This window comes from Pongo abelii, chromosome 15 (genome assembly GCF_028885655.2).
Source record: "Pongo abelii isolate AG06213 chromosome 15, NHGRI_mPonAbe1-v2.0_pri, whole genome shotgun sequence".
Lineage (NCBI taxonomy): Eukaryota > Metazoa > Chordata > Mammalia > Primates > Hominidae > Pongo > Pongo abelii.
In genome coordinates, this window is record NC_072000.2 from 27,618,082 (window position 1) to 27,643,700 (window position 25,619).

Sequence of the window (25,619 nt, forward strand, 5' to 3'; positions counted from 1 at the left end):
AGCAAATATCATTACGTAGCATGTGCCAACTTTATGCTAAGTGCTTATTTAAATGCGTTTATTCTCAGTAGGTGGTTACCATTATTTTCACCATTTTTCTGACAATCAAGTGAGGCTTGATTTTACCTCACCCATGGTCAAAAAACTGGTAGAACTACAACTTGAAACAGGGTCTCACTCTGCCACCCAGGCTGGAATGCAGTGGCACGATTATGGCTCACTGCATCCCCGAACTCCTGGGCTCAAGTTATCCTTCCACCTTAGCCTCCTGAGTAGGTAGGTAGAACTCCAGGTGCGTGCCATTACATCCGAATTTATTTATTTATTTTTTTTTTTTGTAGTGACAGGGTTCTCGCTATCTTGCTCAGGCTGGTCTCAAATTTCCTCCTTGGCCTCCCAAAGTGCTGGGATTACAGGCAGGAACCACTGCACCCCACCTAAAGCACTACTCTTAATCACCACAGTGTGCAACTTTTTTTTTTTAAGTATACTCAGGTAACCCAGGAGTATCATTTTGAGACCCAGGTATGTGTACTGTATATGTGGCCTAGTTGTGTGCTCAGGTGTCTGTGGATGGGTCTGTCTGCCTTTGTGTGCCATGCAGGTGAGAAAAGTGAACAAGAAAAGTAGTGGGTCTGAATTACAGCTCCAGGGCAGGCAAGGATAGACACAGGTGAAATTTAGAGTAAGAGAAAAAGAGCTGGGCTCCTGGAAGGACCCTCCCTGCCCCATCCTCTCCCTTCAAAAATGAGTGTGGAAGGGGATGAAGAAAGAGAAGCTAAAGGTTCTGTGAGCCCCTCAGAGAGAGAATCCAGAGCCAGAGAGGATGGCCAGTGGCCAATGATGGGGAAGGGAGAGGAGATGAGAGAAATTCTGAGAGCAATGGAGGAGAGGACTCCCATTGCAGGCTCCTAAGCGGAGGAGGGATGAGCTGGGATAGAGGAGGGGAAAGAGGGAGCAAGAACTGTGATGGGAAGAGAAGAGACAGCTGGGGAGGGGGTGGAGAGAGGGGGTAGAAAGGAAGAGGGACATATGGGAACCTCTTCCCCCATGCCCGAAAGCTTCTCCCATTTATTATGTCCGGTAGAGGACAGATGACAGTAACTGGTGAGGCAGCTGCTCCCAGCACAACGCCTGTGCTCCGCCCAGAAGCCCCATCTGCCCTCCCCTTAGGCTGCTGAACTGGAGGACTGGGTTACCATGGAAACTGTGAGACCTGGATAGCCACAGACAGGCCGAGCTGGGCCACTGAGGCTTCTGAGTTTGGTGGTGGTGGTGGTGAGAGGGGGAGGATCCATCTGTTCCAATGCCTGCCCCTCCACCCCATTTCCATTGGCTCTCCATAACAGATGTGCCACTCAGCTCCAGGTGGGGACTTCCCTTTTTCTTGCTCTCTCTCTCTCCTTCGCTCTCCCTCTCCCACACACAGACACACAAAACAGTAGCCTGAAGCAGGGATAAAGAATGAACACTTCTTAAATCGCAAGAACATTTAGCCGATTGCATTAGAATTCTGCCTGGACTTCAAGTTTAATTCACAAAAGCTGCACTCTCTCAGCAAATTGTCATCCCAGGAGAAGTCTCGCCTCAGCCCTCAGAGGTGGGAGGTGGCAGGAGCACCCTGTGCAGGTCTGGAGGCCCAGACAGCCTGGAGGGAGTTGCAGAGGACCCATGTATGTGCTCACAGAGAAGCCAGGCTTCCTCACCTGGGCTGCCCATCCCCTGCCTAGGCTGCAGCTGGGAAACTGCAGCAGGATAGGAGGTGCCTTTGGCGAGATTGTCTTGGGGACGTCTTGGGGAGACCACCGGGACTTCCATACTGGGGAGATGCCAGAACTGGAAAGGGAGTAGAAGTCGTCCAATCCACATGAGAATTAGATGAAGTAACACAAGTCCAGGAAGCAACTGATTTGCTCAGGGTGACAGGGGGAGCCCATGGAAGAGCTGGGACTAGGACCCAGGTTTCCAGACTTCTGCACACAGCTCTCTCCCACCCCACACCAACAACCCCCAGAGCTCACTCTTCAGGCCTTTGCTGCTCTGAGCCCTGAAGGCTACAGGGTTGGGCAGGGAAAAAGCATCTTGGATAGAGTTCCTAATCTGTCTAGTTGTTGGATATTGAAATCTTGAAAATTCTGTAGTGCTAAAATGGGGAGGTTACAAGCTTCAGAATGAAAATACAGCCTCATTGCTAATTACAGCTTTAATGTGTTACAGGTTGAAAACCTTGAATTAAAAACTAAACTGAGGTGGGAGCTGCAACCCTCCTCCACCTCCCATTCACTGTGTCACCACACTTCCACCCCCCAGTGCCTGGCACTGGTCCCTGCAGAGCTCAGCGTGCTAGTCATGTGGGCTGGGTTTCTGTGTTCGTAAGGGGAGGGGACCCCTCTCCAGAAAATGACCAGCATCTAAATTCAGGCATGACTTGAGGACCCAAAAGCTTTGGGGATATTTGCGCCGTCATACAGGGCGTGGCTAGGACCAGAAGGCGCTCTGGTAACGATGCAGAGAACCCTGCAGCCGCCTCCTGGGCGGTGCCACCCCACCCAGCCCCCACTACACCACAAGGTGCTCTGAATAGCTCAGAGGAAGAGGTGGGAGGGGTCCCCGGACCCGGGGCCGCTCGAGGTTAGCCGGTCACAGCGAGCCTTGTAGAGATCGCGCTCCCGGGCCAGGCGGGCCACCTCGGCCCGCAGCGCGTCCAGCTGGGCGGCCAGGCGGGCGCGCTCGGCCTCCAGCCCGCGCCGCTGCTGCAGCCGCTTGGAGCGACAGGCCTGCGCGTAGCCGCGGTTCTTCAGCGTGCGGCGCCTCTGCTTCAGCCGCAGCGCCTCGTCGCGACCGCAGCCCCGCAGCTGCCGGTTTAGCTCCCGCACAGACATCGAGACCAGCGCCGCGTCGGAAAACCGCTCTGCCAGCTGCGGAGGGAGAGTGCAGAAACCGGGTCAGCGCCAGGTCGCACCCAGCTCGGCCCTGAGGGCCCGACGCTACCTGGCTCCGCCCCGGGACAGCCCCGCCCCGGCTCCCACCTTCACCGGAAGGTTCGCCCTTCCACGCAGTCTGTTTCAGTCCAGACCCCGCCCCAGGCCCCGACGCTCCCCGGGCCCCCCAGCTGACCGTTGCTCCAGTCAGGCGGGCGCCCCACGGTGCAGGGCCGACCACTGTCAGGCAAGCCCATCGCGCACCTAAACCCCGGGCTCGTCTCTGGGATCCCCGGCATCCAGTTCCAGGCCCGGGTGTGTCCGATGTACCCGCACCCAGACAGCCCCCAACCTTCCAACGCGCTGCGTTTCCCTGTCCTGAAGCCCGCAACCCGGTGACCCTCACAGGATTTGGATTACATCCTAATGCCCTCAACACCCCCATCTGTGTCTGTAATTAATAGGATGAGTCCCAATCCTTCTTGAGAAGGTTGGGGGCTGGGAAGCACGAAGTCTTGAAAAGGCCAATCTAAACCAGTCTTAACCCAGCTCCACTCCACACATAACCCTTTCCCCTGGTTTCCACACACCGTGTATCTGTTTACCTCCCGGAGTCGCCCACTCCCCAGCTCAGTTCTTCCCTTTGGATTCTCTGCTAATCTTATCTTCTCCCTGCTCCTCCTGGTTCAGCCTACTCATTTCTCTCCATTTTAAGAAAAGAGAGAGAAGCAGAATGTAGTTTTCTCGATCTGATTTCTTTCAAGGGACCTTCTTCCCTTCTCCTGCCCTCTGTCGCCTGTCCCAGTCCATAACCCCCTCTGGGAGCAACCCTTCTTCTCTTGGGCAGTCCTCCTTCCTTGCCTTGCCTCCCCTCAGGCCAGCTTGCTGACCACTCACCTGGACGTGCTGGGCTCCTGTCTCCTCTGGGCTCCCTGGGTAGTAGCCGTGGGGCCCATCAACAGGGACTGGGCCCTGCCCCTGCAGCAGCTCCACAGCCTCTTCAGGACTCAGCCCCAATGCCTCCCCAGCCCCCAGCTGCTGCTGCAGTGTAGCCAGCCAGTACAGCTCCTCCAGGCCTGGCCGGGTGCCCTCGGTCGCCCCCGCCATGCCTGGTTCACTGAAGGTGGGTGAAGGAGGCACTGAGCTGTAAGGTGTGGAGCCCAGTGAGGCTGTAGGGGGGCCAGGTCGGCCCTCAGAGGGCTCCCGCTTTACCTCAAACTTCATCAAGTCAAAGTCATTGACATATTCCATGGCCAGGGGGCTGGGGGGCAGGGCCATTCTGGAGCTGGGCTGGGAGGAGTGCACCTGCAAAGAGGAGGAGAGGTCTGGAGCACATGGAGGCCACCTACCATCCCCTCTTCACCAAGTCCCTCTTCCCTCAAAGCCAAGTGCCCTGGAGCAAGAGTTTGGGAAAGCCAGAGGGATGGTGCAGCTCTGTTCACTGCAGAGTCCCCACCAGGCTGAAGAGTAACCTTTCAGAGGGCAGGGGCTCCTGACAGGGGACAAGCAGCTGAATTCCTGAAGGAGGAAGAGGACAGCACAGCCTCTTGCCCCACTGATGCCTCAGGATCTATGAAAAGCAAGAGCAGTATGGCACTGCTCCCAACCCTAGTGCTGAGACATGCCGAGAGGTCTGTCATCTCAAGAGGCATCATTCCATTTCCAAGCCATTTTTTTAAATTGCTTAATTAACTGTGACAGAGTGAGTGTATATTTTAGGGCAGTGGGAAGGCATGTATGCTCTGAATTTTAAGATCCAAGGATAATGTGTTCTTATAGCTCTCTGTCTCTCAAAGCACTCAGGGAAGTGCCTCGCCTATAGAAGACCCTCAGTGTACATTTGTTCCATGGATTAATCAACCAATGAATCCCTTTTGTAGCGGCAAGAGGCTTTATATGGAAAAAAGAAAGTTCCTAGAATTAGTTCTAGAAAGATCAGAATCAACTGGCCACCATCTTTCCTCAAGGCCAGTCTCTCCAAGGGGAACAGACCAAGATTGATTTTCCTTCTATTCAGAACTTGTTATGTTGTGTGAACTTGAGCAGATCACCTTCACCCTTCTGACCCGTTTTCCCTTCTGTTCAATGAGGGCAGTTAGACTTTGTAACATATACCAAAGAGTGTTCTCTGGAACACTGATTCTGAACAATACCTATGAAGAGGTCTGTGCTCAGATAACTTTGAGAAATATTGCCTCCTATCCCTACCTCTTACAGATTCACATAGCACAAGAGCATATTAACCTGAGCGATCCTTTAGTAAACCATCTGTTCAAGTTCAACAAAAAGTGTCCTAAACTTATGTCACCAAGGAACCCTCCTGTCTGTTATCAACCATGGGGCACATGTTCACCTGAGGAACTTCTGGCTGGGTGACCTCAGATACCCTTCCTAGCCTTGAAGTCCAAGCTCTAGTCCAGCTCCCAATTCCAGTAACTCCCACCCCATCCCCAGAAGGTGCGCAGCATGGAGTGTTCATCCCCAGGGCTTAGACTTCGGCTTCTTCTAGATGCCCCAAGCCTAGGTAGCCCTCTTTCCAACCACATCTCAGACCCCCAGGCTCCACCCAGAGAGGCAAAGAGGAAGACCCAGGCCTCTCTCTTCCTGTTCCAGGGCAGGGTTGCTGCCCTCTCTATGGAACCTGTCACCCTTGAGGGGACAGAGGGGATGGAAACAGACACAGATTAAAGGAACTGGGTCTTGGCAGAAAGGAGATGGTGAGACACTGAGAGAGGTATCCAGAAAGAATTGGATGTACAGAAGGAGTAGTGGGGAAGGTTGTTTATCTTTCTGACGTGATAGCAGTGAGGGACACAGGCCAGTCAGGGTGGGAGTGGAGTAGGGTACCAAGGTGTGAGGATTCTTGAAAACAGACAACAGAGAGCAGGTGTTGAAAGAGGGGGTTCTAGGTGAGCAGCCTGGCACCCAGGTAGGCCCTGGATATACTCACTTTAGAAATGGCCGAGAGGATGTGGTCAGTGCCAGAGCCAAACAGGCACAGCTTCCCAGGAGACTGAAGGCTCCATGGAGCAGGGCCTGGTGCCTCTGCTCAGCTCCAGGGGGCTGTGGGCACAGAGCCCAAAGGGCATTCTTAAAGGGCCAGCTCTCTGAGGTCATCTGTGGTCCTGAGGCCTCCAACCAATGAGGTAAGGAGATCATTTGCATATCTTATTGGCCTGGGGTTGGGGGAAATGGAGAGAGAGGAGAGTACAAGTATGCTTATTCTCAAAGAAGGAAAGGGTGTATCTTCCCCAACAAAGATCCTCACTGATGATCCAACTCCCAAGTGCTCAGTTTCCCAGTTCGGACAGAAACATGGGTCTGAACCACCACCCCTCTATGTGAACACAACCCTCAGCCCTAGCCATGCATAGTCTGGGACTGGAAAAAGAGGACCAGACAAACTCCCAGCACCCCCACCTTCCAAGGCCCTGCAGCCCCTCATCTGTCTTTGGAGACTATAAGCTCTCCCACGCCCACTCTCACCTGGCCTATTGGATCTGTTTCCTATTTTCAAGAATCCTCACATTTCTGCCTCTGCCCCACCTTCATGCTGACTGGTCTTATGCCCCTCATGGCCATTGCATTAGAAAGGAAAGCAACTTTTCCCACAGGGGATCTCCAGGACTTGACCACCGTATTTTGTCTCTCCCATTCTTGCTGATCCAGCCCCAGGACAGGCAGCCCAGCTTGGGAGAACGAGTAGGAAAAAAGAGAACAGGGAACTCTGTTCCTTCCTTCTGGGCCTCAAGGGATACTGAAATCTAATCACCACCAGTCCATCGGAGACACTTTTGTAACTGGCCTCACATGCCCTCTGCTTTCTCTCACCTTTTCCCTGTGTGTGTCTCTGCCCCTCTCTCCTCTGTCACTCATTCTAGTTCCCAGATGGCTGAGGGGTGACCTACATTTTCAGCCTAATCCCCTAACACCTCTTAGAGCTATCATCCCTGAGTAGGAGTGGGAACAGGGATACTAGGAATTATCCAAGGAGATGTTTAAACCTGTCCGAAGCTGTTTAAATAGGGTCTATGGACTTAAAGGCCACTCCCTACCTTCTGAGGCCACCCAAATACTCCCATGGGGTTAACAGGTCCTCTTTCTCAACACAGAGGCCTGGGTGTCCATCAGACCCCAAAGGTCATCACTTATAAAACTTAACCTGGTCCCAGCCTTAGATGTTGGGGAAGAGCTGGCAGATACAGATTATCTAAGATGGTGGTTTCTGAAGTGTGGTCCCCAGAGCAGCAGCATCCATATCACCTGGGAACTTGCTAGAAATACATGTTATCTGATCTCACCTTAAATCTACTGAGTCAGAAACTCTGGGGGTGGAGCCCAGAAATCTGTGTTTTAAGCCCCTTCCAGCAAGTCTGACATGCTTGAAAGTTTAAAGGCCAGGCACGGTGGCTCATGCCTGTAATCCCAGCATTTTGGGAGGCCAAGGTGGGCAGATCACTTGAGGTCAGGAGTTCAAGACCAGCCTGGCCAACATGGTGAAACCCCGTTTCTACTAAAAATACAAAAATTAGCTGGGCATAGTGGCAGCCACCTGTAATGCCAGCTACTCCTACAGAGGCAGGAGAATCGCTTGAACCTGGGAGGCGGAGGTTGCAGTGAGCCGAGATCATGCCACTGCACTCCAGCTTGGACAACAGAGAGAGACTCCATCTCAAAAAAAAAAAAGAAAAGAAAAGAAAAGGAAGAAGGTTTGAGAACCACACAGAATGCCTGCAGTCTACCCAGCTTCCTTGGGGAGGCATGTATATATGTCTGTCTGTGCGTGTGTATGTGGTCTCTCCTTCCATGCTTTCCATACACATATTGGAAAACCTAGATCAGATGACATCACTCTCTTCCCACACCTGGGTTTCTGTTTTAAGGAGCAGAAACCATCGTCACCATTCAAGCTTCTCTGTGTGACTGCGTGGATCTACTGCTGTTTTCTCAAAAGAATAAAAAAGCCTAAGGCCTAGGAACCAACCACAAAATGGGAATGAGGATCATGGAGAGGCAGGACCCCACACACATGCCCATGGAATGTAGCTCTCTAAAGTGGACACCCAGGAAAGAGACTCTACAATTTCCCTGGTTGAAGAAGGAATGGGAAGTGTTGAGTGCAGCCCCTTTTTCATGCCTGCTCTGGCCTGGCCAGACACTTGCCCCCAACCAGCAGCTGTCAGGTCTGCACTGATCCTCTTGTTTACTGGAGGGCTCAAAGGAGAGGTGGGAGGGCTAAGCTGCTAACGGGCTAAGGGAGTCAGACTAAACAAGCTCAGGCGAGTTGAGCTGCTTGGGGCTCAGACCAGGCACCACTAAACCAGGGAAAGGAGTTGGGGGAGTGAGGGTTGGGCCCAGTCTGGGCCAGAGGAAAGGACCAAGGGCACAGAGAGGAGAGTCTGTGGCAGTCAGTGGGGACCCAGAAAGCAGAGCCCATCTCCCATATCCACTGGAGACTGAGAAATGAATACTGAGACTAATGGGCTCAAGGACATCTAGGGATGAAAAAGATGAAGCCAGTGTGACTCCAGGAATAATAGAACAGAGGAAGGAGACTAAGGAGGCAGTAGGTGTAGATGTGAGATAGAGGACAGGACAAGTCAGGGTCTCCATGGGGATTTGGATTAAAGGAGACAGAAAGATGTAGGCACATGGACGAGATGGATAAAGAAAGGAAGTCTTCTAGGAGAGGACCAAGAAGGGAGTAGGGGACAACAAGGACTAGAACAGTAAGAGTGGTAGAAGGAAGGGACAGGACATAAGATTGGGGACCAAGACCTAGACACCAATACAAAGAAACAGACAGTGGCCAAAGGACAGAAAGGTAGCAAGATATGGATGGAGTGATAAAGAGGGGCAGGCAGGCAAAGGGCCTGCAGGGGTGGGGTAGAAAATGAAGAGGAAGGAGAGAAAATGAGACAGTCAGCATTCCAGGATGCTACCTCCTCTCCTCTGTCCTGCACTCTCATTTTTGGAACCCTGAAAGACTGGTTCTCATTCCTAGTTCTGGCTCATGGTGTCTAGATCTTCAGTAATAGATCCAAATCCTCAGCCTCTTCTTGGTGTACCTCCTACATTCATTTGACAAATGCATATTAAACACCTGTTCTGCACCACGTCCTGAGTAAGGCATTAGCGACTCCTCAGTAACTTACACTGATACCAGCCCTGACTTCAAGAAACTTACAGACTGATGAAACAGAGAAACATCAAATTATTGCCTTTTGGCTGGATGCAGAGGCTCATGCCTGTCATCCTAGCACTTTGGAAGGCCAAGATGGGTGGATCGCTTGAGCCCAGAAGTTCAACACCAGCCTGAGCAACATGGCAAAACCCTGTCTCTACTAAAAATACAAAAACTGAGGTGGGAGGATCACCTGAGCCTGGGGAGGACAAAGCTGCAGTGGGCCATGATGGTGCCACTGCACTCTAGCTTTGGAGACAGAAAGAAACCCTGTCTCAAAAAAATAATAATAAATAAATTATTGTCCTTAGGCCCAGGCAGGAATGGCCCCTGTCCTGGGCGCTGTGCTTTAGAAGGCTCCACTCTGGCCCTCCTCTGGCTATGTCCCACCACATGGGTGAGGAGTCCAACTCTCCTCTGCCCATACCTTAATCCTCCCAGGACCACACTGCAGATAGCTAAGCATTCCCTGTCCAAAAGGCCCAAGCCCACTCCTAGGGCCCACGTGAACCTCTTCCCTGGGTTTGCCCTCCCACGGCTGGGCCACATGACTGGTTCACACTTTCTGAGGTCAAAGGGTAGACAAGGGGTAGCTGCTTGCAGGAGGCTGTGGACAGACTTGGGATGGCCTGATGGGAGGTCCACATGGTGCCACACAAGGCCCCTTGCAGTCCAAGATGGTGTCAGGGGTGGGAGGCAAAGTGGGCCCAGCTGAAGGCCAGTGGCCGAAACTATATCCCCCTACACCATCACATTCTGGTGCAGAACCCTGAGGATTCCAAATAAAATACAAATCTGAACCTGGCTTTCCAGGCCATTGTGAAGTATGTATTTGTCAATGTATTTGTCAAGGTAGAAGAACAGAATATATTTTGTGTAACAGTTTGTTAGCCTGAGTTATACTTTTTTTTTTTTTTTTTTTGAGATAGCTCTGTCACCCTGGCTGGAGTGCAGTGGTGTGATCTCGGCTCACTGCAGCCTCTGCCTCCTGGGTTCAAGTGATTCTCCTGGCTCAGCCTATCGAGTAGCAGACATGCACCACCATGCCTGGCTAATTTTTTTTTTTTTTTTTTTTTTTTGACACAGAGTCTTGCTCTGTCCCCCAGGCTGGAGTGCAGTGGCGTGATCTCGGCTGACTGCAAGTTCCGCCTCCTGGGTTCACGCCATTCTCCTGCCTCAGCCTCTGGCTGGAACTACAGGCACCCGCCACCACGCCCGGCTAATTTTTTTTTGTATTTTTAGTAGAGATGGGGTTTCACCGTGTTAGCCAAGATGGTCTCGATCTCCTGACCTCATGATCCGCCTGCCTCGGCCTCCCAAAGTGCTGGGATTACAGGGCGTGAGCCACTGCGCCTGGCCTAATTTTTGTATTTTTAGTAGAGACAGGGTTTCATGTTGGCCAGGCTGGTCTTGAACTCCTGACCTCAAGTGATCCACCCACCTTAGCCTCCCAAAGCGCTGGGGTTATAGGCATGAGCCACTGCGCCTGACCCGGAGTTATACATTTTAATCTTTTTTTTTTTTTTTTTTTTTTTTTTTTTTTTGAGACAGGGTCTCGCTCTGTCACCCAGGCTGGAGTGCAGTGGCACAATCATAGCTCACTGCAGCCTTGAACTCCTGGGCTCAAGCTATCTCCCACTTTAGTCTCCCAAGCAGTTGGGACTACAGGTGCACACCACCATGCCTGGCTAATTTTTTATTTTTTGTAGAGAAGAAGTCTCACTAAGTTGTTCAGGCTGGTCTTAAACTCCTGGGTTCAAGTGATCCTCCAGCCTCTGCCTCCCAAAGCGCTGGGATTACAAGGCATGAGCCACCACACCCAGCCCGTTTTAAATATTTAAACACAAGGTTTGAGGGCCTCTATTTGTACTCCTGCCGCAGGTCCTACATATGTTAGAGATGTGTCTACATAAAAACAATTTAAACAGATGATTGTGCTATGAAGAAGAAGGGCAGGGTGCTATCAAATTTTCTTCCACGAAGACATACTCTAATACAAGGCCAGAGGGGATGTATCACAGGGACAGGTTGCCTAAGAAAGTCACGTTAAACCAAGACTGGTCAGGTGAATAAGAAGTGACCCTGCCTGGAGGTGTGGACAGAGTGGGAATTCCAGGCTGCAGAAACAACATATGCAAAGGCTCTGAGGCAGGAAAGATGTAGACATGTTCACAAAACTGAGAAAAGATCCATGTAGCCAGAGAGTAGAAAGCCTGGAAGGTGGGAAGAACAGTGATAGGTGAGGCTGGAGAAGTCAGCAGGGGCCAGATCATGCAGAGCCTGGGAGGTCACATTAAGGGTTTGGGCTTTATTCTAAGAGCAGGGAGAAGCTACCGTAGGGTTTTCAGTAGAGACATGATGTGATCAGATTTGTGTTCGAAAGGATCACGTATGTCAGCACTTTGTGTTTGTGGAGGAAGGCAACAATGAAATAAGAGTCAGATTAGAGGACTAATGCCATAACCAAGTTGAGCCTGGGGAATATCTGCAACTGGAAGCACACTCTGAGACAGAATCTTGTGTGCAGGTGGTTTATTGGGGGGGAGGGGCACGGGGGGGACTTTCAAAGAAAGAGTAGCAAGACCCGAGAGAGGGAACAGTTGAATGGCACTGCAGTTGTGATCAGCTGAGCCTAAAGAGCTCTGGGGCTGGGATGGACCTTCAGAGTTGTCCCAAACTGAGACAAAGGGCTAGGCCTCTGTACTTTATAACAACCATTCATTGGATACATACTGCCCCCAGGAAGCGGGCATTGCATTTGGTGAGACAGCTCCCTTTGGCCACAGGTAGTGCTCAAGGAAGTACTCAGCTGTGAGCCATCAGCAGCCAACACTCAGCAGCTGGAACAATGAGCATCATGATCCTGAAGCGGGAATCTGGGCTGCACACCACAGCATCACTACTCAGGGGGTGTGAGACTTCAAGGATGAACCCAGAGGCCCCAGAGAGGACAATGCAGATCACACTCTGCCCCCTGGTGGTACTCCTTGGACATGGGGCCAGCTGGTGGGCCAGGCTCTCCAGGCAGGGAACTAAAGAAAAGTGTGTGGCAGATAAGGGGAAATGAGCAGTGCAAGGAAATCCGCACGTGAGCCCCTTGCTCCGTCAGCCTAAAGCTAGAGAAGAAAGTAATGGTGGGGAAGAAGAATTCAGAAATGTGGCACTCATTCATTCTTTTCTTCAACCAACTTTTATTAAGTGCCTATTATAGGCCAGGTACTGCTAGGAACTAGGAGAAAAACAAGACTGAAATCATCACTCTAGTGAGGATTACACAGATATAAAAGTAACTATAGTATAGTAAAGTACAAAAATATAGGCATATACATGGGATAGAAGCAACACAGATGAAATAGATGTTCATTCTAACGGACGAACAGAAAAGGCGTGTGTGTGTGTGTGTGTGTGTGTGTGTGTGTGTGTGTGTGTGTGTTTGAGACAGAGTCTTGCTGTGTTGCCCAGGCTGGAGTGCAGTGGTGCGATCTTGGCTCACTGCAACCTCCGTCTCCCAGGTTCAAGCGATTCTCCTGCCTCAGCCTCCTGAGTTGCTGGGACTACCGGCGTGCACCACCACACCGAGCTAATTTTTGTATTTTTAGTAGAGACGGGGTTTCACCATGTTGGCCAGGATGGTGTGTGTTTAATTTGAGTGCAGATGCCCAGAAAAAGTTCACAGAAGTGCTCTGGAAACTTCAGAGTTCAGTACGTAGGAGAAAAGGAGGCAAGTGGGGATGTGAGGATGACAACATTAGATAAATAGGAGTCAGATTATGAAGGACATAAGATATCATGTGATGGAAAGAGCCTTGAAGAGATTTTAAGCTTAAGAGTGATATGATCTAATTTTTAATGGTAAATCAAGGGGACAGTATAGGATTTATGGGGAGAGGGGGACTTGGTAATTAGAGTCAGAAAGATGAGGATTCAGATTCCATTTCTCCTGCTAACCATTTGTGTGACTCTGAGCAAATGACTCTTTTTTTTTTCAATATACACAAAGCAATTTTATTTGTGTGCACTTGTGGTAAATAATTAGAACATTTCATTCATAATAGCATAAAAGTATAAAATATTCATGAATAATTTTTTTTCAGAACAGGAATGGAAGTTTATTAAAAAGCTTTAGAGCAGGAATGAAAGAAAGGAAAGTACACTTGGAAGGGGCCCAAGCGGGCATCTTGCAGGTCAAGTGCGGCATTTGACCTTTGATTTAGGGTGTTATATGTTGGCATACTTCTGGGGTCCTGCCTCCCTTTTTCCTTGATTCTTCCCTTAGGGTGACCGAGCAAATGACTCTTTAAGCCCGTGTCCACATATGTAAAATATAGTTGTGAAACGGAATGAGATTATGCATGCAGAGTTGCTGACACAGAGCCTGGCACCTACTGTCCATACCATAAACATTATTCTTCTCTCTTAACTTTCCAAGTGGATTTGCATGCACAGTGTAGGGAGTGGCTTGGTAGGGAGAGGGGTTGGTGTTTGGAGAGGCAGGAGTCCAAGAAGTGCCTTAGAAGCTATCACCTGAAGCCAGGTGAGAGATAAGCCCTGAACTAAGGCCCTGGCCATGGGGATAGTTGCAGACTTGAGGGCTAATTGAGAAGTAAAAATCCAAAGGTCCTGGCATCTGATTAGCTATGGAGGATAAGAATAGTCTAGACTGATTCCCTTTGGGGCAACTGGGCAGATGATGGTGCCATTTGCTGAGGCAGGAAACCATAAGAGCAGGTGCAGGATTATGGAGAACATGATGACCTTCAGGTCAACCATGCTGCCACCAGTGTGCACACCTTTAGGCCCAAAGGTTGGCCAAGAGGTATCTGTTTGCAGCTGGGTAAGTGTGGACAGAGTTTGGATCTACGAACTGGGGGGAAAGAGATCCAAATACATATACCTGAGGTTGAGTGTAGGCTAGAGCCTGAGGGGGAAGAGACGGGGACGAGTAGCAAGCCCATGGCTGGAGACCAGCTCTCCTTATCCCACTATGTTCCAGCACAGAACTCCAAGAAATCTAAGAATCAAGATTGTTTCTGTTGCAAGTGGCAGAACTCCAATTAAAATTCGCTTGAGCAAGAAAATAAATGCATCGATTCCTGTAACTGAAATCAGGAATCCATTGCTGGCCATCTCCCTGCTCTGCTTCCTCTAGGCTGGCTTCTGTCTCAGACAGGTTCCTGCTTTGCAGTGCCAAGCTAACACTCAGCAGTTCCAGGCTTATATTCTACCAGCTCAGCAACTCAGCAGAAAGAGAGCTAACTTCCAAAGTTTTCAGAAAAAGTCCCAGAGAGGGATCTCATGCCCATCCTTGAACATCCTTGATTGCTGTGGCCAGAGTGAGGAACACAAAAGTTGGCTAAGCTGCAAGCCTACCCCCAAGAGGGGTGATATCAGACCCACATGACAATACAGACTGAGGAGATGGTTCCCCAAAAGAAAATCAGGGTGCTATTACCAGAAAGGGGGAGTGGATGCTGAGCAGACACCCATCATAGATATGCTGAGTTTGAGGTGCTATATAGCATTGTGGGTGATATCCAGTGGTCTCAGGTTGGAGAGAGATGTCCCAATGGAGGTATAGCTTGAGAAATCACCTGAGGACTTTATGGTGTTAGTTGGGTGGGCAGATGAGTTTCCTCATTGGATTATGAAGAGAAAGAATGACCAGGCCGGGCGTGGTGGCTCACGCCTGTAATCCCAGCACTTTGGGAGGCCAAGGCAGGCGGATCACGAGGTCAGGAGTTGGAGACCAGCTTGGCCAGCATGGAGAAAACCCGTCTTTACAAAAAATACAAAAAAAATCAGCCGAGTGTGGTGGCGGGCGCCTGTAATTCCAGCTACTCTGGAGGTTGAGGCAGGAGAATTGCTTGAACCCGGGAGGCGGAGTGTGCAGTGAGCCGAGATCGCGCCACTGCACTCCAGCCTGGGTGACAGAATAAGACTCCGTCGCGGGGAGAGGGGGTGTGCCTGGGGAGGAGAATGACTGGATCAGAGGACCAAGGAAGAGACCCAGGGGTGGAGAGACTCCACCATTTCATGGTAAGGCAGAAAGGAGCCTTGATCAGGAGGAGAAACGGGGATTTAGGAGTTGGGGACTAAGCGGACCTTAGCACTGGGCACTTGGACTACAGAAAGGCCCAGGACTCAGGGTGTCGCGTCCCCAGGAGGAGGAACTGGAAAGGCAATGCCCAACCCCCTAACTTCTAGACGTCTGGCCCCTGTGGTCTCCCGCCCCTGGCCTCGCCCCTCGTTCCTAGCTTGTTTGCCACCTAGTGTCTCTCCCGGGAGCAAGAGTCCTCAAAGTTACATCATGTGCGGCTGGGAGGGCGGTGGCGGATGGGGGGGCGGGGCCTCGAAGTCGGGAGCCGAAGAGTGGACCCAGTCCTCCAATGGGAGAGGTGGGTTTGGCGGTTGGGAGGCAGGGGTTGGGGCGGCGGCTGGGCTGACCTGCAGCCTGGAGCCCCGGGGCCGAGGGAGCTGGCCTGCCGGCGGGGCGGAGGAAAGCTAGTGCCAGCCCTACCAGGTTCCGCCCCCGCGCCTGCCCCCCTCCTTTTTAAGCGCCTCCCGCCAGCCTCTGCTGTGGCTCGCTTCGCCGCGCTCCCTCCTTCCCCGCCTTCCATACCTCCCCGGCTCCGCTCGGTTCCTGGCCACCCCGCAGCCCCTGCCCAGGTGCCATGGCCGCATTGTACCGCCCCGGCCTGCGGTGAGTCACCCCCGGCCCGGGGCCCACCCGCACCTTCCGCTGCGCTCGCCCCCTCGGGGCTGCCAGTGGCGCTCTCCTGCTCTCAGCCTCCGCCAGGTTTCCCATCCTAGGCGGAGGCGGGCAGGGGCGACTGCTGTGGGTCCAGCCTCCCGCGCCGCGCGTCTCTTGGGAGGGCAGCCGGCCGGTGCTCCTCGTTTCCGCCTGCACCTCCCCTTCTCTGCCTCGCTCGCCTCTGACCTCGCGATCTCTATCTGCCACTCTCAGAACTTCCTCTCCCTCCTCGCTCCTCTCTGCTGAGCCGGGTCTCCGCATATCCTCCTTTCCTTCCCAGATACCTCCCTCGGACCTCTAACGGGCTCTCAGCCAGCGCCCCAGGGTACTTCGAGAGGCAGCAGGGCCCTGGGGACAAGGGTACGTGAGCCCCGGGAGACTGAGCTCAGAGCCCCCTAAAGAAGGTGGAAGGTTAAATATCCATTCCTGGGCTCTCCCGGACTGAAAGGACTGAAACCTAGCTGGAAGTCCAGAGCAGCCCGAGGGACCTGGGGCCAGAGGAGGGAGGCAAGCAAGGTGGGAGGAGGGCGCCAAGTTGCCTTCGTTTCTTACATGGCTGGCTTCTTCCTCTGTCCAGGCCTGGAGCCCCCAGGCTCGTCCTGTTTGTCTGCCCGTCCTCTTAGTCTCCTATTTATTCTCTGAGGCCTCTCTTTTTAGCTTTTGTCCCAGAGTCGGAAGTGACCCACATCTGTCGCACAGCCCGTTCCACTTGGGCAGCCCTTGTGGGTGGTCTCTGAAGGAAAGGTCCCACTTAGAGGGCTGTAGGAGGGTGTGGGGGCTTCACAAGAGATAACGTGAGCCAGGCTCCAGGGAGAGAGAGGCTGTCCTCAAGACTGTGTGCTTGAAAATTGATGCTCACGGAGAACTTCCCTCTGAGGCAGGAACAGACCCAGGTCCCAGTAGCCCTCCTCCCCTGCCCCTGGGGCCACACTGATCATCTGTCCTGCTTTAGCGGAAACCACCGCAGCTTCTACCCCAGACAGACTCAAGCTCCCGCATCCATGCTCTGAGCTTTCTCCCTTCCCCAGGCTAACACCCGCTGGGTCTGAGCTGCCAGCAGGCTGCTGTTCCACCCTCCCACCAACACCAAAGCTCTCTAGGCATGTGGCCTCTAGGAAGGAGAGCCAGGGGAAGCACGGGGTCACGTGGTCCTGGGCGTAGGGGCAGTTTCTGATGGGCGAGGCCTTGGTAGAGGAGGAGAGTAACATCCCTTTCATGGTCTTTGCTCTCTCGGGCTTACTCCACCTTGAGTCCAGGCCAATCAGAGCAGACCTTGCTTCCCTGTCTCCCAGGGCCATGAGAGGACAGACAACAGGACGCTGACCTCCTGAGAATTAAGCCCATGAACCCCAGCCAGTGACACTCATTCCCCAGTGGTCAACCTTCCGCAGAGTTCAAAAAACTTACCCCAGGGCAACATTTTATGCAATCATTGTTGGTCCAAGTGGGCAGCAGCAGATCAAGGCCTGGAAGCCCAGCATCCAGTCACCTATTCTCTGTGCAAGAGCCCTCATCTGGAAACCTGGCACTGGAAGGACTGGGACCTTTGCTTGAAGCTTTCATAGTCTTACAGCATACACACCAGAAGGAAAGAATAAAAACAGCTGACATTTTAATTTATAAAAAACTATACTTGAAAATGGAAATAAAATGGATGAGGCTTCAAACACCAGACATATGAAGTTGTCACCTGGGCCCAACTTCTTGTCTTGACACTTGGGCCAAAGGCCCTTACTCATTTCTTTTTTTTTTTTTTTTTTTTTTGAGACAGAGTCTTACTCTGTCGTGCAGGCTGGAGTGCGGTGTCGCAATCTCGGCTCACTGCAACCTCCACCTCCCGGGTTCAAGCGATTCTCCTGCCTCAGCCTCCTGAGTAGCTAGGACTACAGGCACACGCCACCACATCCGGCTAATTTTTATATTTTTAGTAGATGGGGTTTCACCATGTTGACCAGTATGGTCTTGATCTCCTGACCTTGTGATCCACCTGCCTCAGCCTCCCAAAGTGCTGGGATTACAGGCGTGAGCCACCATGCCCAGCCATCTCCCTATTTATTTCTAAACTTGATTAAACAGTTAAACATGGGCATGGGCTATACAAGCAGTAACATTAGCATGCCTACATGTATACTTCCACACAGCCAGGCATGTGCCTTTTTTGCTCATTTGGCCATATCTGTCCCTCGCTGAGCAGGAGACACCCTCCTCAAGCCTTATAAAGGCTACAAGATACATGTGTCCTGAACACATCCCACACACCAACTGCAACCTGCTCTTCATGGTCCCTGCATGCAGACATGTTTTAGCAGGCTGCAGCCCAAGCTTTCTGTCTCTCCACCACCCGCCTTGTCCACTCTCGATGACAGCAGCTAGCTCATTGCCTCTGTTTCTCCTATAGGCTTAGCCGGCATGGGCTGAGCCCCTTGGGCTGGCCATCATGCCGTAGCATCCAGACCCTGCGAGTGCTTAGTGGAGATCTGGGCCAGCTTCCCACTGGCATTCGAGATTTTGTAGAGCACAGTGCCCGCCTGTGCCAACCAGAGGGCATCCACATCTGTGATGGAACTGAGGCTGAGAATACTGCCACACTGACCCTGCTGGAGCAGCAGGGCCTCATCCGAAAGCTCCCCAAGTACAATAACTGGTAAGCCTTGGGCTCCACAACTTGCAAGATAGGTGCACTGAGGCCACTTTGGGTTCACCAAGGCAAAATCAACTTAACTAGAACATCCCAATGGAATGACTAAGAATGAGAGCTTTGGGGTAAACGGACTGAGAAACTGGGATTTGCTCACGCCTATAATCCCAGCACTTTGGGAGGCCAAGGTGGGTGGATCACCAGGTGTCGGGAGTTTGAGACCAGCCTGACCAACATGGAGAAACCCCGTCTCTACTGAAAAAAAAAAAAAAATACAAAAATTAGCCCAGCATGGCGGCGTATGCCTGTAATCCCAGCTACTTGGGAGGCTGAGGCAGGAGAATCACTTAAACCCAAGAGGCGGAGGTTGCAGTGAGCCAAGATCGCGTCATTGCACTCCAGCCTGGGCAATAAGAGCGAAACTCTGTCTCAAAAAAAAAAAAGAAACTGGGATTTTTTTTTTTCTTTTGAGACGGAGTCTCACTGTATCACCCAGGCTGGAGTGCAGTGGCATGATTTCAGCTCACAACAACCTCTGCCTCCCGGGTTCAAGCAATTCTCCTGCCTCAGCCTCCGGAGTAGCTGGGATTACAGGCATGTGCCACCACGCCCAGCTGATTTTTGTATTTTTAGTAGAGACAGGGTTTCACCATGTTGGCCAGGTTGGTCTCAAACTCCTAACCTCAAGTGATCCACCCACCTCAGCTTCCCAAAGTGCTGGGATTACAGGCATGAGCCACTGCACACAGCCTGGTTTGTAGTTTGTATTTTATTTTAATGTTAAATGAAGAAGCTGATATAAATAAGATCCTTTGCTTTTTTTTTTTTTTTCCTCACCAGTTCAGGGAGCTTTTGCCAGGGGCAGAGACCCCCAGAGGGCTGGGACCTTGGGGAACACCCCTTAGATGGGACAAAACCTGGAGGAAGGGACTGAGATGTGATTGGGTGGGGAAAAATAAGGCCAACAGAAGACCTGGAGTCAAAGCTGGACTTGAAAAAGTAGGTCTGGGGACAAGGGAAACCTGCTGGCCACCATCTTCCTGACAATCCCCTCTCCCCCAGCTGGCTGGCCCGCACAGACTCCAAGGATGTGGCACGAGTAGAGAGCAAGACGGTGATTGTAACTCCTTCTCAGCGGGACACGGTACCTCTCCCGGCTGGTGGGGCCCGTGGGCAGCTGGGCAACTGGATGTCCCCAGCTGATTTCCAGCGAGCTGTGGATGAGAGGTTTCCAGGCTGCATGCAGGGTAACCAGGGCAGAGGCACAGTGGCAAGGGCATGGAAGACATGAACAGGTTTGGAACCCTTCATCCAGGGGATGCCTTCCTCCACAGGCCGCACCATGTACGTGCTTCCATTCAGCATGGGTCCTGTGGGCTCCCCGCTGTCCCGCATCGGGGTGCAGCTCACTGACTCAGCCTATGTGGTAGCAAGCATGCGTATTATGACCCGACTGGGGACACCCGTGCTTCAGGCCCTGGGAGATGGTGACTTTGTCAAGTGTCTGCACTCCGTGGGCCAGCCCCTGACAGGACAAGGTAAGCACCTGCTCTGCCCCAAGGGGGACACAGAGGCCTTCTTGTACTCGGAGGAAATCCCAAATCCTACCTCTCCACAGACCCTAAGAACCTGTCCTCTCTGGCAACCTAATTCCCAAGATCCAGAGCAGCAGTCCCAGCAGAGGGATGAGGCTGTGTTTGCAGAGCACTTTGCACAAGATTGAGAAAAATCCGTGTCCAAGAATAGGGGCATGGAAGCTGATGGTTATGAGGTGGGGAGCTTCAGCCACCTCTTGGTGCTGCTACTGCTCCCAAGTGTCTCTCCTGCCAATCCCTGATCCCTCTGGCCCCTGACACCCCAGTTCCTGATGCCGCTGCCAGCAGCCCCATGACCCCATTGTCCCCAGGGGAGCCGGTGAGCAAGTGGCCGTGCAACCCAGAGAAAACCCTGATTGGCCACGTGCCCGACCAGCGGGAGATCGTCTCCTTCGGCAGCGGCTATGGTGGCAACTCCCTGCTGGGCAAGAAGTGCTTTGCCCTACGCATCGCCTCTCGGCTGGCCCGGGATGAGGGCTGGCTGGCAGAGCACATGCTGGTGAGGGCCTGGTGAGAGGCAGGGCAGCTGCCGGGGACAGGGCAGGGGTGGGGCCTGGCCAGTCTGCCTCAGCCTCACGTCCCTCCTGCCAGGTGCCAGGCTGGTGGGCGGGGACTCTACTTGAAGGCCCAAAGCTTTGGCCTCAGGCTGCTGAATGTTGAGGTTTCCCCTGCCACTAACCCAGGCCTGATGGCAGGGCAATCACTTATATAGTGAATAAACATTGGTCCTCCCTATTAGACCCTAGCTGCCCTTCCCCATGCAGACCATGCCCTGACCTTTGGTGACCTCTTTCTTATTCCCTCTCTCCCCAATGCACAGATCCTGGGCATCACTAGCCCTGCAGGGAAGAAGCGCTATGTGGCAGCCGCCTTCCCTAGTGCCTGTGGCAAGACCAACCTGGCTATGATGCGGCCCGCACTGCCAGGCTGGAAAGTGGAGTGTGTGGGGGATGACATTGCTTGGATGAGGTTTGACAGTGAAGGTGAGGGACCCTCAGATCACACTCTTGGTTCTGGCTCTTGTCAGAGCCTCGGGGTCTCCTCTGTAGTGTTCACAGTGACTTTGTCAGTGAGAAAGTTTCCTGAACACCCAACCCTGCTCCATTCCTCTGGCAGCCCAGCCACCCTAGAGACAGCCTTTCCTCATCAGATCTTGGGTCCATCTCAGGACAGGGTGGGGTGGAGCAGGACCTTCTTTGGTCTTACATCTCAAGTTTTCCTTGTTTGGTCCTTCCTTTCTTTCACTTCTCCTAACAGGTCGACTCCGGGCCATCAACCCTGAGAATGGCTTCTTTGGGGTTGCCCCTGGTACCTCTGCCACCACCAATCCCAACGCCATGGCTACAATCCAGAGTAACACTATTTTTACCAATGTGGCTGAGACCAGCGATGGTGGCGTGTACTGGGAGGGCATTGACCAGCCTCTTCCACCTGGTGTTACTGTGACCTCCTGGCTGGGCAAACACTGGAAACCTGGTATGTGCGGTGGGGAAGGTGTGGCACAGCCTCCAGGCCTCAGCACCTTAATGGTGGAAAAGCTTTCTCCACAACCTCCAACCATCTTCTAGGACTGCCAGGAGGTACAGAAGTCATGAACGTTTGCAGTTTCCAGTCCCAGGCAAAATCTCAGTTCATGTCCCAACTCCACCAGTCACTGGTTTTGTGATCTGGCTAAGTTGCTCAACTTCCCTAAGCTTTAGTTTCCACATCAGTTGAATGAGGGTAGTCGTGATAGTACCCATCTCATGAGGTTGTTGGAGGATTAAATAGTGCATAAAAAGGGTTTAGCACACTGACAAATACACAGTAAATTCTCAATAATAAATACAGGCTGGATTTTTTTTAATGAAAGGAAAAGGAAGGACTTTTGAACATTCTTACAGAAGGTATTGGGCTCCAAGCACTATCCATAAAGTTTGGCCCATTAGGAAAAGAGGAAAACTGCCTCCTCTGCTCCAACTCTCCTCCTGCCACTTGGCTCCCACTGTCCCCTGTATAATAACCACTGTCTAAAGGTCAGTATTGTTACCCTCACCCTTCTCCTGTCCCTCCAAAGCATTCACCCCAATCCTTCCTACAAAATCAGGTCAGTGCTTGAGTCTTTCCCAGAAGCTAGTTTCTGAATCCTGTCATTACTCTGGGCACCTGGGAGTCCCACTTCTCCCTCAGCCCTGCACTCTGGACCTTCAGTATTCTTTCCATGGCCTTCTGCAGTCAGGCAGTCCAGACACCAAGAGGCAGGGGCAAAGAAGAGCATGGGAGGGGAGGCTGGCCTTGTGGTCACTGAACCCTATATTCAGGTTTGCCAGGCTGGCCTAGCAGTCGCCCTCCTTGCTTCATCTAATCACCCTTTATTTTTACTAACACCATCATTAAGCCCCCCTCAGCCTTCCCACCCAACTGAGAAATCCAAGAAACTTTCATCTTTCCCCACAGGCTATTTCCCCAACCCTTTCATCATCTCCAGATTTGGGGGCATAACTAGGGCATCTTGTCCCCAGCTTCAATTCCCAGAATAATACCCTGTGTTAGGATCCTGCACTGAGGGCTGATGAAGGATGGCTCTTATCTGCGATGGCAGGCAGAAGCTGGCGGATGGGAGAGGGTGGGGATTTTGGCCCCGTGGCTTCCCCACTCCCCAGGTCTGACCAGCAACCTCCAGCAGAGAAGGCGCCATGTCCACTCAGGGGCCACACAGTGGTGCTTCATACATGTGCCACTGACTTAGTCCCAACCCCCCTCCAGGACACCTGAAGGTGCCAAGTGTGACCTAGGCTCCTGAGGTTATCCCTACCCATGTGATATCCCTATCTCTCTTTTTCAAGCCCTATCACTTCATCAGGGTCTAAGCAAGGCAGGGAAATCACCAACATTTTGTTAGCTTTAAAATCAATTCCTTGCTGGGCACAGTGACTCACATCTGTAATCCCAGCACTTTGGGAGGCCGAGGCGGTTGGATCACCTGAGGTCAGGAGTTCGAGACCAGCCTGGCAACATGGCAAAAACCCGTCTCTAATAAAATACAAAAATTAGCCGAGCATGGTGGCTCACACCTGTAATCCCAGCTACTCAGGAGGCAGGAAAATCGCTTGATCCCAGGAAGCAGAGGTTGCAGTGAGACGAGATGGTGCCACTGCACTCCAGCCTGGTGACAGAGTGAGACTCCGTCTCATAAATAAATTTATTAAATAAATAAAATCAGGCCAGGCGCAGTGGCTCATGCCTGTAATCCTACTACTTTGGGAGGCCGAGGTAGGCAGATCACCTAAGGTCAGGGGTTTGAAACCAGCCTGGCCAACATGGTGAAACCCCATCTCTATTAAAAATACAAAAAAATCAGCCAGGCATGGTGGTGGGTGCCTGTAATCCCAGCTATTGGGGAGGCTGAGGCAGGAGAATTGTTTGAACCTGGGAGGCAGAGGTTGCAGTAAGCTGAGATTGTACCACTGCACTACAGCCTGGGCAACAGAGCAAGACTCTGCCTCAAAAATAAAAAGATAAAATAAATTCTTATTTGCATTTTGATAACTTAGGAGAGTCTGTCTTCCCCAGTTTGCCGAAGGAAAGCCAATTGTCTGAAGTACTAAGCTGACATTCTCAGTTTTTGCTTTAGGTTTGGGTATTTATTTAAATAGTAATCTCACAAATAATGTAATAGTTTCTGGGGGAAAAATTATTATAACCTTATGCCCATATCAAACCCCATTCCCTTGAGCCCTGGTCAGTGTCAAGTGCCAGTAGCTTGGCACAAACATTAGTGCCCTGCCAAACCCCAATTCCTCTCCCACTCTTTTCTCACATAGCTCAGCTGGCCGCACCTTCATGGCTAAATAACCTGAGCTCTTGGAGATGCCCTGGCTCCCTTCTTTCTGCTCCTTATCACACAAGGTTCTAGGCATCTGATGAGGCAAAAAAAAAAAAAAAAAAAAAAAAAACCCTGCAAGAATGTGTGCCCATGTATGTGTGTGCTGGGGGTCGACATGACCTTGGAAATAACAGTGTTTGTATTTCCTCTGCCAGGTGACAAGGAGCCCTGTGCACATCCCAACTCTCGATTTTGTGCCCCGGCTCGCCAGTGCCCCATCATGGACCCAGCCTGGGAGGCCCCAGAGGGTGTCCCCATTGACGCCATCATCTTTGGTGGCCGCAGACCAAAAGGTAAACAACATATGAGCTCCATGTTCTTGGCAAAAGGGCTATCTCTGTATTAGGGACTACCTCCCTCCCTCTGATCCAGAGCCTCAGCCTGGATCTCACCTGTCTCCAGAGTTCTCCCCTGGTGAATGCAAACTTGGGAGGAGGCAAAGGGTCTGAAAATGGGATAGCCAAGGTCTTAGGAGAGAGAGTACCAGTCAAGCTCACTGGAAGGGCTGGAGTTAGGGTCCAAAGAAAAGGGCTGCCTGTGACTCTGTTCATTGGTGATCTAGGGGTACCCCTGGTATACGAGGCCTTCAACTGGCGTCATGGGGTGTTTGTGGGCAGCGCCATGCGCTCTGAGTCCACTGCTGCAGCAGAACACAAAGGTGAGCACCCTCGCCATTCCTCCCTCTCCTCTGTGTGCACACAGCACCTCCTCTCTCCCTTCCAGAGCCAGACCTTCCTTTTGTCCACCCCTGGAGTCTGATATGGCCCCACCTCTTCCCACTTCTATCTTTTCCCCATCCCTGAAGATATTCAGAACCATAAGCCTTTCACAGCTTCCTCCAACTGGATGCAGGTGCCCTTCCCTTCCCCAGTGAGAAGGAAGATTCCTTACCCATCTTGCTTCCCCCCCAGGGAAGATCATCATGCACGACCCATTTGCCATGCGGCCCTTTTTTGGCTACAACTTCGGGCACTACCTGGAACACTGGCTGAGCATGGAAGGGCGCAAGGGGGCCCAGCTGCCCCGTATCTTCCATGTCAACTGGTTCCGGCGTGATGAGGCAGGGCACTTCCTGTGGCCAGGCTTTGGGGAGAATGCTCGGGTGCTAGACTGGATCTGCCGGCGGTTAGAGGGGGAGGACAGTGCCCGAGAGACACCCATTGGGCTGGTGCCAAAGGAAGGAGCCTTGGATCTCAGCGGCCTCGGAGCTATAGACACCACTCAGCTGTTCTCCCTCCCCAAGGACTTCTGGGAACAGGAGGTTCGTGACATTCGGAGCTACCTGATAGAGCAGGTCAACCAAGATCTGCCCAAAGAGGTGTTGGCTGAGCTTGAAGCCCTGGAGAGACGTGTGCACAAAATGTGACCTGAGGCCCTAGTCTAGCAAGAGGACATAGCACCCTCATCTGGGAATAGGGAAGCCACCTTGTAGAAAATATGAGCAATTTGATATTAACTAACATCTTCAATGTGCCATAGACCTTCCCACAAAGACTGTCTAATAATAAGAGATGCTTATCTATTTTACACAAGATTTGTGCTGTTTTCATTTCCCACCTATCTTCACAGGCTTCCCTCTAACACCTGTCTCACAATCTTCTTCCAGCCCCTGGAAGAAGCACAGCCTGGCACAATCAAAGATCTGTTTTACAGGCAGCTCTAGCA

At 52.0% G+C, this 25,619-nt stretch overlaps 2 protein-coding genes across 8 annotated transcripts; one reads left to right on the forward strand and one right to left on the reverse strand.

The window, feature by feature from the left end:
• Window positions 1-6: 6 nt before the first annotated feature.
• On the reverse strand, window positions 7-16,970 carry NRL (neural retina leucine zipper). Of its 3 annotated transcripts, XM_054529908.2 has the most exons (4): window positions 16,409-16,970; window positions 5,872-6,097; window positions 3,819-4,226; window positions 344-2,918 (listed from the first exon to the last, which is right to left on the reverse strand). In XM_054529908.2, exons 3-4 carry the CDS (start codon window positions 4,197-4,199, stop codon window positions 2,586-2,588), a joined length of 714 nt encoding a protein of 237 aa, XP_054385883.1. In that variant the 5' UTR covers window positions 4,200-4,226; window positions 5,872-6,097; window positions 16,409-16,970; the 3' UTR covers window positions 344-2,585. The 3 variants fall into 3 exon arrangements, with proteins under 3 accessions (XP_054385881.1, XP_054385883.1, XP_054385884.1); XM_054529906.2 differs by lacking the exon at window positions 5,872-6,097 and having other exon boundaries at window positions 7-2,918; window positions 15,839-16,970; XM_054529909.2 differs by lacking the exon at window positions 5,872-6,097.
• PCK2 (phosphoenolpyruvate carboxykinase 2, mitochondrial) lies at window positions 15,442-25,483 on the forward strand. 5 transcript variants are annotated; one of them, XM_009248962.3, is made up of 11 exons: window positions 15,544-15,625; window positions 16,137-16,216; window positions 18,255-18,500; window positions 19,557-19,741; window positions 19,829-20,032; window positions 20,401-20,588; window positions 20,910-21,072; window positions 21,347-21,565; window positions 24,110-24,247; window positions 24,517-24,612; window positions 24,866-25,481. In XM_009248962.3, the coding sequence occupies exons 4-11, from the start codon at window positions 19,684-19,686 to the stop codon at window positions 25,318-25,320; spliced, it is 1,521 nt and encodes a 506-aa protein (XP_009247237.1). In that variant the 5' UTR covers window positions 15,544-15,625; window positions 16,137-16,216; window positions 18,255-18,500; window positions 19,557-19,683; the 3' UTR covers window positions 25,321-25,481.
• The last annotated feature ends 136 nt before the right edge of the window (window positions 25,484-25,619 follow it).

What these genes read in the sequence shown, in the direction of transcription:
- PCK2 (XM_009248961.3), top strand. Translation starts at nt 15,777, where the DNA reads ATGGCCGCATTGTACCGCCCCGGCCTGCG. An exon ending in CCAGCCCCTGACAGGACAAG is followed by an intron (nt 20,033 to 20,400) that starts GTAAGCACCTGC and finishes CATTGTCCCCAG; the next exon opens with GGGAGCCGGTGAGCAAGTGG. An exon ending in GATGAGGTTTGACAGTGAAG is followed by an intron (nt 21,073 to 21,346) that starts GTGAGGGACCCT and finishes TTCTCCTAACAG; the next exon opens with GTCGACTCCGGGCCATCAAC.
- NRL (XM_054529906.2), bottom strand. Translation starts at nt 16,117, where the DNA reads ATGCGGAGACCCGGCTCAGCAGAGAGGAGCGAGGAGGGAGAGGAAGTT. An exon ending in GGGGGCGAGCGCAGCGGAAG is followed by an intron (nt 4,227 to 15,838) that starts GTGCGGGTGGGC and finishes TCCTCTTTGCAG; the next exon opens with GTGCACTCCTCCCAGCCCAG. An exon ending in CAGGAGCCCAGCACGTCCAG is followed by an intron (nt 2,919 to 3,818) that starts GTGAGTGGTCAG and finishes CTCCCTCCGCAG; the next exon opens with CTGGCAGAGCGGTTTTCCGA.